Consider the following 17,189-nt stretch of genomic DNA (forward strand, 5'->3'; position numbering starts at 1 on the left):
ACCTTATTTCATTGTATTCCATTTACCAGATTATTTTTTTCTAAAAAGTAATTTTAAATATTCATAGAAAAGTGGTTTATTCTTTTATAAATGTTATAAGAAAATATAAGTTATTATTAGTTTGGTTACAATTATAAAATGTATTTTTTTGTCATTGTCAAAGTTAGTTATAAACATGTTTTTTTTCATTACTCAAAACAGATTTTAAAATAATTAAAGATATACTTTTCCCAATTTTTTACTCCTTTCAAAAGGTTAAATAGATATATTAAAAAAATTATTTTTCTATAAAATTGAAATTAGCAAGTTCTAAGTAGATAGAATTTATTGAAATTTATAAAAATGTCTTTTGATATTTTAATAACTCTTAAACTGATTTCAATAATTTTAATAAAAAAAACTTATTAAAATGATTTTTTATACCAGCAATCCTCAACAAATATCAGATTATTTTTCTTCCTAAAAAAAATATACCAGCAATCCAGCATGTAAAAAGATACACATAAAACATATTATTGGTACATAGACTAGTGGGAGAATCTAAGATTATCCACCTACAAATGCTTTAAAAGAAGGCTGTGAGTAAATAATCCAGGGTCAGTATTTGAGGCAAACAATTAAGATGCTTGTTAATTAGCTCAACCACTCAAGCAGCATGTCAAGTTAGCAACAACAAATTTGTGATTTGGATGAAGACAGCAGTGGATGCTTGTTGAGTTTGTTAAAGAAATGAAGAAAGCAAAAATAAACTTACCAGTTAGCAGTTACCAGCAGTGAGAGAAGAAAGAAAGAGCTTACCCACTCTCACTCCATTTCTGTTATTGCGTCCAGTCACGCCAAGCCAAGGCGCTATCATATCAATTCCTCTGCCCCAAACCAACATCACACGCAATGCCATGCTCTAGTCTTGCCCGCTTCAAATATTCATTCTTTTTTTCTAAATAACGATCATGAAATTGTAATTATTCTGTCGAATTGCTGCTTCTAATAAGCCCACAGAAACCGAGCGAGCGAGAGAAATGGCACATCAGCGGCGGCGCCAACACTATTACCAACGATTCCGTCTCATGATTCCGGTGTTTTCCGCCGTCGCCGCCACGCTACTCTTTCTCTTCGCTCTCCTTTCGTTTTTAGCTCCTTCTCCCGTCGAAACCGATCGTATCCACCGGAGACGCCAACACACTTCGGTACTCTCTCTCTCTCTTTCGCTCTCGCGAATCGCCGTGTCTGATAATCAATCTAAATAATTGATCGTAAATTAATTATTGTTTTGTTTTCGTGTTTCTGAAATTATTGTGTAGGTTGACGTTCAAAAGGATGAGGCGATTGAAAATTCTGCGTTCCGCGTTCCGGTTAGGGCTTTGATTCTCTGTTTTTTATTTGAATTTGGCGTTGGTTTCGCGTTTCTCGTATTGGATCTTGATTCCTTAGTTTTGCGTTATTTGTTTTAATTTGATAATAATGGCTAGAGTGATGGAGGAAAGTTGGGACGCAATATCTGGAGTTCTCGAAATTCAGAGCACTTCCATGGATGCAGCAATTCCAGCAACAAGTTTCAAAGTGCGTATTATTGTTGGTTCAGTAGTGAGGAGTGATGCGATGTAAAACATTTTTTTGTTTGCAACTTGGATTCGGTTTTGGATATATGAATGTATGATAATAATGACAAATAACTAAGCTTTTCATGTGGCAGAAGCTCAAGTGATTACACAGCCGAATCGGTATTTGATGATCACAACAAGTGGAGGCTTGAATCAACAAAGAACTGGGGTAATTCTCTGGAATATTGATATTATTATAGTCAAACAAGGATTTGATACTGCCTTCTGTTTCTACTACTAAAAAATTGTGTTTTCCTGAGTCTGATTTTTTAATTTATAAACTTATGGTAAATAAAAATGTGAAATGAACTCAAAAAATGGGGAAAAATGCTTCTGCTGCCTCAATTGGATTCTGCCATAGATTGATGTGATTGTTGTCAAATGAAATCAACTTGTTCTTGCAGTAGTAAGTAATGTGGCATTTAATGAGTAAAGAGAATATTGTTTGCTTCTCTCTCTCTCTCTCTCCTAAAACCTTCTTGACAACCCTATTGTTTGCATCCATGGAAGAAATATATCCCTTGTCTTTTTAGATGTGCTTGGCTTTGGAAAACAAAATTGTCTCTTTAAATTGTTTGATGCAAAGCCTGGAGTATGGAAACCAGTAAATCTGTTTGTTTAGTTGCAATGCAAATCAAGATAGAGAACACTGCAGTATATGATAACTGTTGTTGGATTGCAAACTATCTCCATACTCTGCTATTAATGCCAATCTTTGGGTTTCTGCAACTGGCAGATTACAGATGCTGTTGTTGCTGCGCGAATTTTGAATGCTACTCTTGTAGTTCCAAAATTGGATCAACGATCTTTCTGGAAAGACTCTAGGTCAGTTACAATAGTTGCACAGATTGCCTGAGCGGTGTCTGCACTTTTGCTATTGTAATTTGAGGTGGTTATCAGAGTACTGTGAAATCTTGACATACTTTGCTTTTTGCAGTAACTTCTCAGAGATCTTTGATGTTGATTGGTTTATATCATTTCTGTCAAAAGATGTCAAAATTATCAAGCAACTTCCTACTAAGGGTAGTAGGAAAGCATTATCTGCATACAATATGCGGGTTCCAAGGAAGTGTAATGAAAGATGTTATATAAATCGCATATTACCTGTACTCCTTAAAAAACATGTAAGTTTTTTTTATTATAACTTATCAGATTTCTTTACTTTTATGATAGTTTAGATTTTAATGGATGCAGTGAATTTTTAAAAATGCATTTAAAATTACAAGAGTTAGTGAAAAACATAATAAGAAAGGATGAATTTTGGATAAAAAAATAAAATTAATATAATTTTTGTAATCTTTTAATAGCTATATTGATTCTAGCTTTATGTCCTCATATACTAACCTTTTCTTAGAATAGCATCTTCTCATTCTCGGTCTTAGATTTGAACAATAGATTTAAAATTATATGTTGGTTTTTTTTATTTTTTTAATTACTATAATTATTTCATGATAAATCTAATGACATGTTTAAATGGGATGGAATAATAAGCATATAATAGAAGAGAGTAGTGAGGGTGAAAAATTGATAAGAGGATTACTGAGTTATATAGATGACGAAATTAAGGGTGACAGTCACAAAAATATTGCGTCAAGCAGGTGACGAGTATAGTCAGTATAAGGAAAACATGATTAATCTTAACACATAAGACAAACATTAATTTATGGTGTATCGGATTAGAATTTCAAAGGATTTTAAAAGACATTTTTTTACAAAACAAAAGGAAAAGTGTAGAGGGGAAAAATATATTTGATATTTTTTTATTCCAAAAGAATAGGAAAAATATATATGACACATGTATCTTGAAGAATATTAAAGAGAGAAGAGAGTATGTGTGATGAGAGGAAAAAAAGTTTGGTAACAAATTGAAAAAGAAAGGAAAAAGTTTAGCAAAATCTCAAGAGTTTGGATGAGATTGTTTGATAGATGTTTTATACTAAAAAGTCTAATGAAATCCATCGAAATCTTTCTTAAAAAACAATCCATCGAAATTTGTATATTTTTGAATGTCAAAAGACTTTTTATAAGTTATAAAAAATCTTAATTGAATACCATTGAATTTTGTTGTCTTCCTAAAAAAATCTTAAAAGTCTTAATCGAATACCGCAAGACTTACTTATACTATTTAAAAATCCTGATTAAATACCACAAGACTTTTTTATTAAAAAAAAGTTTTTTAAAATCCTTTGAAATCCTATTCCAATACACCCCCTTAAATGTCTTCTCTAAATCTTTTCTATCAGCCAAGCAATCTTATAATTGCACTATTTGCTAGATCCATATCCATTTCCCCCTCATAATTTGCCTAAAAAAATTCAGACAATTAAGATATCTTTCAATGTACCTTAAGAGCCATAGATTTGATCCATGTTTGCCATATCCTACGGCCGAGAAAGCCTACTTTATTATTCAAATTTCAAATCCTGAATAAGTCCTCTGCAACTTGTAGAGGACTTAAAATCCAACTTTACATAAATTGCACGTTTTTTTTTATATTTTTAAATTCATTGTTTTGGCTATTCACAATGGACGTTTTGTGTTCATGAAACTGCAATAGATTGTCAGGAAATTCAGTCAGTGACTAATGTTGCCTTTTTTAAAAATTTAAATGCTGATAGCTATTTCTGACCACCATATAAATGGATAACTATTTGAATGTTTGCTTATCCAGGAAAGCTATTTATTTGCTTCATTTTGTGGCAGGCTGTTCAGCTCAGCAAGTTTGACTACAGGCTTGCAAACAGGTTGGATACGGAATATCAGAAGCTGAGATGTAGAGTTAATTACCATGCTTTAAGATTTACCAACCCAATACTTGCAATGGGTGAAAAATTGGTCCATCGGATGAGGATGAGAAGCAAGCATTATATTGCACTGCACCTGAGGTACACTGATTGATTCTTGGTCCTTTATTATTTGTATCTATCCTATTCAATTCACATGACCTGGTATCAATTAGATTCATCAATATAATAACCACCAAAACTCTAGAATATATAGTGTTATACTGATGTGTGGATCCATGCTCTCAGTAAACATGCACTAGTGTACAAATGCATGTCAAATAGTTCTTACGCTGCTGTAATACATGCATAAACATATTTACATCTCTGCTGGTATCCCTTACCATATGTAGGCCACAATTAAGGTAGGTTAGGGGTGACCACAATTAAGGTGATTTTTCAATAGTAGGATAGTTGAGTTAGTCTAAATTGTTACTCCCTTATATATTCTTCATCGTATTTTGTAAACATGCATGTGATGACTTATGACAGCATATATATCATGGAAAGTGCCAACATGCTGGCTATTATTTGTAATACAGTATTGCCAATAATTTCAGTATTCTAAGATATTGTAGAATTGAAATATACAGATTGTTGTAATGATGTAATGATGGAGCAAGGCTTCCTGGAAATGAGACCAAATTAGAATTACCCTAGTCATGTCACTACAAACTTGTATGTTATTTATGCTTGGTCATTTTCTAGTATTAGGCATTATTAACCTGTCCATTTCATCCGTTAATTCTGACAAATTTATTAACAAAATAAATTTTATATTTATACTATTTTTTGACAACTACTTAAACTTTTCCCTATCCCCACCTTTGTTATTAATCCTCCTTGCATCACCTTCCCAATTGTATCTTCCATTTTATCTAGGACACTATTTCTTGGAATTTACTTTATTTTGGAATTATAATGATGGAGAAGCTTTCATACTGGAGTTTCTTATAGCAGTGTTTTCCTGTAAATCCTAAAATTAAACTTTCATAATAAGGATGACTTTCTGCTTAGCTATTTCCTTTGGAAGTCCAACTTCTTATAAAATCAATATCAATTATTTGTTGCAAGTTCAAGACCACACAGAGCCCTTTGGTCTAATTTTATGTTATGTGTTTCTCTGATTCCAAGACTGGTAGTGTCAGCAAATAGAGAAAAGTATCAAGCTGAAACAGAACAAAGAGAATTAATTCTCCCTCAAAGTGTTTCCCCTTCACCAAGAATTTCTCCTTTCTCAGAATGCTTGTACTGCTAACTGCCTTTTTCCCTTTCCCTCTGTCCGAACAATAGCACCCACCCTAAAATTCACCTTGTCCTCAAGTTGGAAATTGAGGATTTCCCTTGCATGTGAGTCTCTCTGGTTATCCCCAATAGTAGTGCATCTCCCTCTCAAGTTTGGATAATCTCTCTGTCCTTGTTAGGAACCCAAGATGTAAATAGAAAAAAGATTGAAATTGCACAGAACAAGGAGACTTAATCTCTGCCTAGGGCTTTTCCTTCACAAAGGATTTCTGCTTTCTTGTAATTCTTTGAATTCTCTGAATGCCCCGTCCATCCTTATTCTCCCTTATTCATCTAACTAATCCCCTCAAACCAACTAACTAGTCCACTCTAACTAACTGCTGCTAATTGCCTTATCCCTTCCCCTCTGTCCTAACAGGTAGCCAGTTTGTTTGAGAAATTCCCAAGCACACACGCACATGCTCATAATTTAGACTAAGTCCATATCACGAGCTTAATTTAGATCATTTTACTTGTTGATGCTTGTGTTGATTCTAATTGTACAATAAGCAATGGCTTTTATACTTTTACATTCAAGATGCAGTTAAATAGGTAGAATAACAGATGACAAGTGAATAATTTCTAAAATTGATTGCCTTTTTTTGCTACAGATTTGAACCTGATATGCTTGCATTTTCTGGATGTGATTATGGTGGAGGGGAGAAGGAGCAGAAGGAACTGGGTGCAATAAGGAGGAGGTGGAAGACATTACATGTAAATCTCCCCTGTTAAATTTTATTACCAGCCATAATTTATTATGAGATACTGTAAAATGTAATCACATATTATTCACTTTTAGGTAGTGTTTTAATATGCTTGAGTGCACATGCAAAACCATAGGAGTACACAGGACATGTGAACCTAACAGGACCTTTTCATAGAATGAATATTAGTAATGGCTTTTAACATCTGACATTCTTTCACCCTGTTAGTGGCAAGATGCTAAGGAAATACAATTATTTTGTAGAGAATGTTTTGCTGAATTATGTTTACATATGTGAAAACTGATTTACCGATTGGTGAATAATAAATATGAGGAATATCAATATGCAGAAAAGCAATCCTGATAGGGCAAGGAGGCAGGGAAGATGCCCATTAACCCCAGAAGAAGTTGGGCTCATGCTAAGAGCATTGGGATATGGTTCTGACATTCATATTTACGTTGCATCGGGGGAGGTATATGGAGGGAAAAGAACATTGGCACCTCTCAGAGCATTATTTCCTAATTTCCATTCAAAAGAGACCATTGCTACCAAGGAAGAATTAGAACCATTTTCTTCATTTTCTTCTCGCATGGCTGCACTCGACTTCATTGTTTGTGATGAAAGCGATGTTTTTGTAACCAATAATAATGGAAATATGGCAAAAATATTAGCTGGACGAAGGTATGTACCATTTACATCTTTTATCTTATTTTCTGTTGATCACTGATATCTATACCTAATTAGCTTTCTTGGAACTTTCTTGTAGGAGATACTTTGGCCATAAACCAACCATTCGTCCAAATGCTAAAAAACTTTATCGATTGTTCTTGAATAGAAGTAATTCAACATGGGAAGCTTTTGCTTCTAGTGTCCGTACTTTCCAGAAAGGCTTCATGGGGGAGCCGAAGGAGGTTAGACCAGGTAGAGGCGGGTTTCATGAGAATCCATCGACCTGCATATGTGAAGATTCTGCAGCAGCCAAAGTGGACAAAAATTCACAATCTAGAAAATATAGGAAGGATAATACAACGAAGAAAAATGTAGCAAATGATGAACCGGATGTTGGCAATGTGTCTGAGTGGCCAGACATGGATGATGATGATGATGATGATCAGAATGATCTAGCAGAGAAGGGTACATTTAATGAAACAATTTCGGACTATGATGCTCTGAACTTCGAGGATCCTGAGTTGGAGGAAATTATATCAGATTAGTGAAGGTGCCTTATTCAGTGTTGATGTACCTGTTGACTTATTATGGCTCTTTGCCCCCATCACTTAAGCAGCTCGATTTGACAGCTGCTTATAAAGCTCAAAAACAGGAACAGAAAAGGCACGTCTTTCTCAATACTGGCCGAACTATAGTAAAAAGACATCTCAAAAATTTAATCGTACGATCATCTTCTGCATTTTTAAGGACATAATGGTCTCAGTTTGATGCTGAATTTTTGGAGTGTTTAGACTTGTACGAATCTGTAAAGAGGTTATCAGAAGTGAGCAAGTAGAGTTAGACGACAACCATCCGAATATAGCTGCACACAAAATTGAGTTTGTTAAGTAGGAAAATCTGTATATCTTGAGGAAAATCGTTGCAGTTGATAGACTGTACACCTTTGTTCCTGTCTTTCTTTGACATCGAAGCAGTCAACTTCACTTTTAGAAGCAACTAGATGCCAACTACAGTTTTTGTGCCTAAAGGTAACATATCAATAGTGATGACCAGACACTTTAGCCGTTTTAAGAACATGGATAAATTCTTTCATATAAGCAGTCACTATAAAAAGTAGATTTGATTTCGCAAATTGCGTGCGTGTTGTGTGTGAGGGTGTAAAATGATAATTGAGTGAACTCTGGTCCCTGTCTGACTGAGGAAGGGAAAGCAATTCAAGATCTGAAAGGGCTGGCATTTTGATACAATTGTAATATCGTGATTCTATTGCTGTGCTTAGCATCATTTATGTGGCACGATCTAACTAAAAGAGCACACGAATACAAACACTTTTTGTACCAAAGAAAAATATCCAATATTATGACGAAAAATAACGTGAATATCATCAACTTTAAATAACTCAAGTGGGAAGCCAAAGGGGAAAAAAGTAAAAGGAAGAACATCAAAATGAAAAGAATGAATAAAATGATCGATCCACAATGTTACAAAATGAGTTCCGCTCGTTACGACGGGATCTCCCTAAAATTGAACAAAATAAATAATGAAGCTTTTTATTAAGTCAGATTGAACTTCATCTTCATTGTGATGGGGGCAAATCTTCTTCAAGTGAGTCATCATGAGCCTCGGGCGATGGAGGTGAACCAAAATCTAAATTAGGGAAGACACCAGGAGGCCTCTCCCGAGGCTCAATTGAAAGTAATTGGCTTGAATCGCCCACAACATCCGCCCATCCATAATGAGGTTCGGCCCTAAATATGAGAGACAATCAAATTCAAATTGAAATTAGCAATATGCCTATCATCCACACAGTTTGGAAATATTAAGGATTAAAATGACATTTTATAATTTGAGACCTAATACTCATAATTTTAAGGATTAATTTGATATATTATAACATACAACTTTTAACTGTCATGTTTCTATTCTATTTTATAAAGTACAAAACATAGAATGAATTAATGTTATATTTCATCCCGTTCTAGCACGTCTATCCAATAGAATTGTTGGGTAGTTGAAAAAAAATGTTCTTACTCATAATAAGTTTCCTCATCTACAACTATATCCCAGCTCTCACCAGTTGTGCTATTTCCATACTTATGGACTTTCCTGTTACAGACGAATGCAAAACCAATTAGCGATGCGGCATATAGAATAGAAACGCAACATTTCAAGAAAGCATTTTGAGGAATTGAATAAAAGACTGAGACATTGGACACAGATCTACGTAACAATCGAAGTCACTTTTATACTGTTACCATGAACAAATAATTCAACTAATAGGTAAGCTTTTGATACCATACCCATTTCCAAAGTGTTCTTCTCCCCAAGTTCTTGACCAACCTGGTAAAAATTAAGAACATTGTGGCATCAAATTTTTTTTTCTTAGAACAAAAAAAAAAGCAAACCAAATATATATTCGAGACAGATAACTATGTTAGCAAGCACATAGAAGCAGGAGAGAAAAGAGAGACCCAGTAAGCAGCTCTATGAGGCTGCTTTCCCTTGGAATATGAACTTAGTGAAAAAACTCATATCTGGAAAACTGAATCAATAAGAGAAGCTCCAATTTACGGACCTTGAAAGAAAGGGCAGTTCAACTCTTCAGAGTCATAGTATAAATGATTAATACCTTAATACATTCTATATTTCATTTTTTATTTTTTATATACAAAGACAACCACGCTTGATTCAAATGGAATGGAACCTCCGAGATTATACATCTTTGGGAGCACTAGGAAAATCATGAAATGGAATGAAAAGACAGTGTTTGGTTACTGAACGGGAAGAACAAAATATGAAATGAAAGTAGACTTTTCACTAAAATTATATTAATTACAACATACGTTCACTGCTTGGAGATACGTGCCATGTTTCTCCATGTCTTGAACCTATGCCTTTAAAGAATCTCTCCTCCCACTTGTCTCCCCATTTTGTTCCAAGCTCAGTTTCTGCCCACTTATCTGTCCTGGGAAGTGTAAGCAAGGAGGGAGGAAGCAAAAAGAAAATAAAATTCAGAACGAGAAATGAAAAAACTTGCAGGCTAAAATTTTGATGAACTTATAAATAGTTCTCTCGTATCTAACGAAATCAACAAATTGCAATTACTCTCTCCATCCTTATTTAGACATAGTTTTGAAAATTTCTTGTCCCTTTTAATAAGACTTCATTTCAATTGTCTTGTGTGTTAACTATTTTAGGACTAAAATGCCCTTATTTATTCTAATCCATAATTGAATGCTACTCTGAATTTTAATCCATAATATTATGGGTGAATTTGGGAAAATATACAGACAAATTTAGAAAAATATTATAATTACAGACAAATTTAATGTTAATACCTAAAATTAACCAAATTTCTTAATAAGCATAAATTAGTCAACAACCTCTTATAAATAGGGTCGGAAGGAGTATATAATAAGCAAAAAAAGGAAAAAGAACAGCTATGGCAAACTAAATTTAAATTGAAACACTGTTGTGGTCCTGGAAAAAGTATATCATATTTCAACACTAGATAGTATCCATTGACATTAGCATAAATCAAAATCAATCTTACACCAATGAATAACATTTTATTTTATAAGATAAAATTTCACAAAATCCACTGTTGAGCTAAAAGTCTAAAAGTACATTGTGCATGTGACGCTCATTAATTCCAAGTTAATTTACATCCACCAATAATGAAGATCCCACCATTTGATCACATACTTGTAGTCATTTAATCTTTTCAAAATTCAGTGCACACAATCAATAAAATAATTCGATAACAGTATAAAAAAATTAATAATTCAATGGTTAGATACATCAAATCATATTCTATAATAAGTTATTTAAAATTAGACAATATAATTGTGGCAATCCTCACTCACCTAACCACACACATTGTTGCTACAAGAAATGAATAAGCTATTTTCAAAAAATATCTAGTACATAGCAACATGAAATTGTAAATGACAGTTAAGCAAATTCAGTAGATGGGAAAATCAGAATACGAACCATTTGAGAACAGATCCTCTTCCATCATAATGCTCTCCCCACTTTTCCCACCATGATTGTTCATTCAGTCTACCGTACTTATGTGCCCCTTTCTCAGTCCAGCCTTTAGCATCATACTTTTCCCACCTAATCAAATTGAACAGAAACAGAAACTTTAAAGCATTAGACACATTAATAATGCATAGACCCCCCCCCCCCCCCCCCCAAAAAAAAAGGTAAAATACATCATCTTACCATTTTTCATACCATCCAGCATTTTCAGTTCCTGATTTTGCTTGTTTTTGTGCACTTCTTTCTATTCTTGCTATGTTACTGCAAATTTAAAAATGCAAGGCATTGTGTCAAGAATTCAGAGGTTTTACCTATTCACAACAAGCAGAGAAATATAATGACCTCCATTCATCTTGATGAAGATTTTCCTGCCATGTTTCCCACCAAGTATCCCCCTCAGAATTTCTACCAGATTTCTCCACACCTGCAAGAGCATATAAAATTAATCAAATGCACTACTAAGTCACAACATTTAGATTTGTGGGAGATCCCACATTGTCTTGTGATATGACCAAAAAAGTGATATAAGTGGAGGGTAACCCTCACTCAATGAGTTAGATTTTAGGATTGAGTTAGGCACAAATCCAAATTCTAAGATAGTATTAGAACTTATCCTAATGAATGTCATTGGGCTTATCAAGCCACCCATTATCAAACTATTTGCAGATATCCAGTCCAACAAACTTCACGCCCAAGATGTCTATAAACCTAGGCATGAGGAGAGTGTGTTGGAGATCCAACATTGTCTAGTGATATGATCAAAAGTGCACTTCATAGTGCTATAGAGGGTATCTTGGAAGAGTTTCAAGATGTGTTTCAAGAACCACAGGGGCTGCCACCTTCCCAGAAGCATCATCATACCACTGTGTTAAAGGAAGGAGTTGAAATTCCAAATGTAAGGCTCTATAGGTACCCCACTACAAGAATTAGGTGCATCGCACCTATTCTTCCTTCTCCTATACAAGTGTTTAATCACAGGCTTTCCATTTTGGGCCATTTCATAAATCAAATGTCATTTTTACATGTGCATATAACCATAGACCAACTAAATGTTATTAACAATCAGTCCACTCAAACATTTCGTTAGCACATCAAGCATAATTCTAGATATTTTTTGAGCAAGGGTCCAAAGGTAAGTTTGAACCCCTCAAACTATACTTAATCAGGACAATCATGTACTTCTGCCCAGAAGTAATTCTGCACTGGCCCCAAATGCATACTTATGAATTCTTAAAAGTATATCATAATTTCAGGCTGCCATTGCTATATCAAACATTAAGGAAGAACCATACCTAGCTCCTTATATCCAGTCCAGTCACTCTTCTCCCACCACTGTCAATTAGATCAATAAAGCCAATTAAATGAATCCACCTGGGGTGTGATACTAATAAGATTATGAATATTGTCAATCTAACATATTAAAAATGAATCCACCTGGGAAAACATTTGATCAGGTTATAAAGAAAATTTTTGTTAATATCAGCCCATAGGACTGATTTTAAGTAACTAAAATTAGATAGTATTTATTGAGAAAACAAGTATTTATTACATAAAAAATGCAAAAGTGCAATAAATACTTTCTTTCCCAATAAAAACTTTCCACTATTAATTGCTTAAAATCAATCCTAATGCAAAACTGACAAAATATCAAAACCAGCCTACCATACTCCCAATAAATTCACCTTGAAATCATACTTGATTCAGCTACAGAAGAATTATATTCAGATTTTCCATTAATAGTTCAAAAATAAGAAAAAAGTAATAATTTACAAGGAAAGAAAAATTCACATTATGACTGTTGATAATCAGATTTTAAAAATGATAAAAATATTGCAGATTAAAGAATGCTAAGATTTTTCCAAAAAGTTTCACAGCTATGGTAATCCAAGGGCAAATAGAAATATCCCTTATCAGGAAGATCCGAAGATGACCATTTTTATAAGGTTACTTGGCACTAAATACATGTATATTAAGAGTAGCTTAACTAACTTTCAAATTACGAGAGCTATTCATATAGTTAAATAAGTTTCTAGAAATATTCAAAAACAGTGCCGCTCAATACTTTCAAGGTATGTGAAATGCTTACACATCAAGATCTTCTTATTACATTCAACAATATTTAAAGACATTTGCCTAAGCTACAGTTCTATTTAACCCAACAGGTGAGACATTACTCTAGTCCTCTGTCTTTAAAAGCAAAAACATGAAGTATTCAGCTATAAATTTTCATTATTATTGTTTTTACCATAAATCATTTCTCAACAGAAGGTTATCATTTTATGATCTAGGGTTTGGAAATTAAGATCATTTCTTTTTATTTGGTACAAAAGATCAGTCCTCTATCATAGTCTAATGATTTCTTTAAGCTAACAATGATAATTTAAAGGTATCAAACAAGATTATATCTGATGACTTGGCATAAAAGAATTGGAAGATATCTTTCATTCAAAAACTTGTGTTAACATAAAATGCTAGCATAGATTTATTCCCAAATTTTATTTATTTTATTTAAAAAAAAAGCACTTGGACATTTAAATATTAAAATTACAAAATACCGTTTCTTTCCATTCTGAGGAGCCATCATGCGATTGACCACCCATTCTTGTCCATCTACATTTATATCCATTTTCACCCAGTTCTTCCCCACTTTCTCTGTACCAGGTACTCCCATCTTCATTAGTGCCAGACTCATTAACATTTTCGTTTAACAAGCTGATACCCCAGTCCTTCTCATTTGCTATACCAGTGTCTGTGTAGGAACCAGAGAACACAAGCAAACATAATATTTTAACATTCCATGATTGACCAATGGAAAACATCTACAAATGACCTTGATTAATGTTTCAGACAGGTATAAAGCAGTAAGGATATAAATCATAAATTACCTCTTTTGGGGGGCGTATCACGTGACTGTGGGCCAGAATTTCTTGGGGTGCAACGAGGAAAGAATTTTTCCTGCTTCAGAAATGATCTGTAGCCATCATGGCATAAAGCAGCACAGCCATTGAGGAAAAAAAAAATCAGCTGCCATCATAGGTTGTAGGAAGTATAAACTACAGCCGATTAACATTCAATCATATAATCTCTTCATCAAACAAAGATTCATTCATTTTCTCAAGAAAACCGTGTGACGACTGGAAAGCATAAACAGGAGAGGAAACATGAAAAGCAAGCTTCATCCTTCCTTGCTTTTAATTGTAGGTCAGAACACTTCAGCACCATGTCATTATTAACATCTAGATAAACTCCCTTTCAAACACACATAATAATTCAAATAGAATTGACCTATTTAAGTGTAGATAATCATATCAAAGTTCACAATATTACAAAAAAAATTATTCAACCTCGTTGGCCATTTTGCTTAACCTAATTAATCGTTCAAGTCCCCAATATGGTTGATGCATCATAATTCTTACATACTGGACTGGGTTAATGTGTAAAAAACTACTCTCACTCTCGTATAATTACAAACCAGAAATGGTCATGACAAACATCTCACCTGTTGGTTCCAAAAAAGTTAGAAAATATGAAAGAGAATGCCAAGAAAAGGATAGCAGATCTCTCAATTAATTAACTGTCTTAATGATTTCACATGCATTGCTATTATTATACACTCCACTCCCCAGGGAATCACCACAAGTTACATTTCAAATCGCTAATAAACTTGTCAGTACATTTGACTAATTGAACGAGCAGGTTATCGCTAATCACTAATGCATGAACATTTCAAATCGCGATAATAGACTTGTCAGTACATTTGTATCGGTAATGAAAGAAACTTCAATTCAACCAACTACAGATCCAATATCATAAGAAAACTGCAGATAAGCACATTCTTACCATTGCTATCCTTTCATTTTTTATTTTTTTTTCAAGTTTCATCAGTATGGAGATTCTATGGAAGACGCAAAGTTCTGATAGCTAAATATAGAAATGAATTTCCATGCAAGGAACTCAATAACGATTTTAATTATAAACATACGGTGGAGAAGCGAAAGGCATTGCGGCAGGGGAGGCCTGAACCCTCACTCTGTGAATGTGAGGGGGCTTTTTGGTGTCGAACCTCCGTTCCTCGTTCTTATCACCGCCTTTGCCAGGTCCACTCGTTCTGCGAATCGGAGTAACCGAGTCGGAACAGCAACAGCGTATTGCGCCATTACCGAGTCGAACTCGGTCAGCGTCGAAACAAAGCTTTCTACGCTTTCTGGGACCTAATTCGAGCACGGGACTCTTAGGAAGCAGAGCGGCATTGAGTCGCGTTACTCTGAGCTTGAAATCAAACTGCGTAGTGGAGAAGCCTCTAGAACTCGCTGCCATTAATGAATGCCAAATGACATTGACGAATTAAGCGACAAGTGAAGTGAAGTGCAGTGCAGTGCAGTGTGTGAATGCCCTTTCACTTGGAATGATATTTGTTGAGTGCCGTGACAGAGTGAGAGGAATCGAAGTTGTTTTGAAGCATTTGATCTGAGAGTTAAAACGTGGAAATTGAAGAAATGAGAGAAAGGGAGTGGTAAAGAAAAGAGAGAGGCCGATGAGATCAGATCCGGGCAGGACTTCGATCCTGCTTCCAATCCCGAGATTTACTTGCATATACATATACACGTGAGCACATGGGTCCCACCAACCCTTACTCCACTTTGGTCTCGCCACGTGTCATCTCTTCAACCGCCATCTGTATATTTGTTGGATCAGGACCTATTAGTATTTTTTTATTATTTAAATTAGGATCCCATCATATGAAAGGCATATATCTTCTTTAAAGAGGAACAATTAATTAAAATTATTTTTTATTTTTAAAAATATAATTTTAATCTCCTATTTTTTTTAATCAAGAGTATTGTTGAGACAAAGTCCTTTATGAAGAAAGTTTTGATAATAATAAACGTCCGAAAAATAAGTCATTAGTCTTCTAAGCTTAAGATACTAATGTTTGCTTTGAGATGTAATTATAAGAAGAGACTTGATTAACATGCATGCAGCATGTCCTAAGCTTGAGAAATATCAATATGAAAAATGTTAACCTTTAGAAATAGGATTCGCTCATAAGAAACAATCTTGCCAAGAGGATATAGCTGTCAATTGATCATAAGCATACAAGATTGACAATGCACTTAGAAGATCAAAGTGCAGTAAAATAAAAAAAAATGTATATGGTCAAAAGCATATTAGAATGATTTTTCTCCATGGGATAATCAACTCATAAACTACACATGATCAAAAGGTTCGTCGGAAGATGCCAAACAAAAAAAAATGTGATGCTAATGTTCGTAACAAGAAACAGTTAAAAAACTCAAAGGCAAACCAATAAGTGTTTTTGAAGCAAGAGCTTGTTTGCTGAATCAAGTATTAACGCAAGCATGTATATCAACTAAAAATACAGAAGATTCTTACACAAGCGCTGCAATAATTAAAAAAACATGATTAAGAAACAGTCTATAGAAACCAATCTTCAGAAACAACATTATTTGTTGAATCCAAAAACTACTAGAGAATAACTCACTAAAAATCCAGTTCACACCAGTAGTCACCTTTTGAAATTCAATTTGTGGGTTGTTGATCTTGAGAAAATGATGAAGAAATCATAACAAAAACATTTAAAAATAGCATAAGGTACGCATTAAGAAAAGGTATACAAAATTGTGTTATTATATAAAGTGAGAATATTTTTTTTTAAATTGTGGATTCACATGTTAATGCAACCAAAAAGGTTCAGGTGATGTCTCACGATGATGATTTGAGATTATTACGGTTGAGTTCGATTTAATAGACATAAATAAAGTTGATAAAAATAATTGAATGAACTAATTAAAATATTATATTATCCTCAAAAGTTATGTCATACCTTAAAAAAATTAAAACAAAACAACTCATAAGGATAAAATGATATATTTATTATTAGGAGAAAAAAGTTGTTATGGAGAGACCCATCACATGCAAACTAAACTCTCTCCCTTATCTCTCCTACCAAATCTGCAAGGATTATTTCACTCTTCTTAAAATTATTTTTCTCTATTGTACCGAACACAAAGGATGGTGTTTTTTTATTACATCCCAAAAATAAAATAAATGAGTTTCATTCTCCAAATTGTAAATTCTAATTA

The 17,189-nt window shown here is 33.9% G+C and overlaps 2 protein-coding genes across 3 annotated transcripts; one reads left to right on the forward strand and one right to left on the reverse strand.

The window, feature by feature from the left end:
- Window positions 1-586: 586 nt before the first annotated feature.
- On the forward strand, window positions 587-8,288 carry LOC114414543 (O-fucosyltransferase 16-like). 2 transcript variants are annotated; one of them, XM_028378834.1, is made up of 10 exons: window positions 587-1,187; window positions 1,302-1,352; window positions 1,470-1,560; window positions 1,694-1,770; window positions 2,338-2,426; window positions 2,539-2,725; window positions 4,305-4,486; window positions 6,280-6,382; window positions 6,722-7,053; window positions 7,139-8,288. In XM_028378834.1, the coding sequence occupies exons 1-10, from the start codon at window positions 1,020-1,022 to the stop codon at window positions 7,584-7,586; spliced, it is 1,728 nt and encodes a 575-aa protein (XP_028234635.1). In that variant the 5' UTR covers window positions 587-1,019; the 3' UTR covers window positions 7,587-8,288. The 2 variants fall into 2 exon arrangements, with proteins under 2 accessions (XP_028234635.1, XP_028234636.1); XM_028378835.1 differs by lacking the exons at window positions 587-1,187; window positions 1,302-1,352 and having other exon boundaries at window positions 1,475-1,601.
- A 123-nt stretch (window positions 8,289-8,411) lies between these two features.
- On the reverse strand, window positions 8,412-15,647 carry LOC114414544. Its single transcript, XM_028378836.1, has 11 exons — window positions 15,068-15,647; window positions 13,971-14,056; window positions 13,641-13,834; window positions 12,378-12,417; window positions 11,428-11,509; window positions 11,269-11,346; window positions 11,035-11,160; window positions 9,885-10,006; window positions 9,342-9,381; window positions 9,073-9,147; window positions 8,412-8,789 (listed from the first exon to the last, which is right to left on the reverse strand). The coding sequence occupies exons 1-11, from the start codon at window positions 15,400-15,402 to the stop codon at window positions 8,618-8,620; spliced, it is 1,350 nt and encodes a 449-aa protein (XP_028234637.1). The 5' UTR covers window positions 15,403-15,647; the 3' UTR covers window positions 8,412-8,617.
- Between the last annotated feature and the right edge of the window lie 1,542 nt (window positions 15,648-17,189).

This window comes from Glycine soja, chromosome 6 (assembly GCF_004193775.1).
Source record: "Glycine soja cultivar W05 chromosome 6, ASM419377v2, whole genome shotgun sequence".
Taxonomy (NCBI): domain Eukaryota; kingdom Viridiplantae; phylum Streptophyta; class Magnoliopsida; order Fabales; family Fabaceae; genus Glycine; species Glycine soja.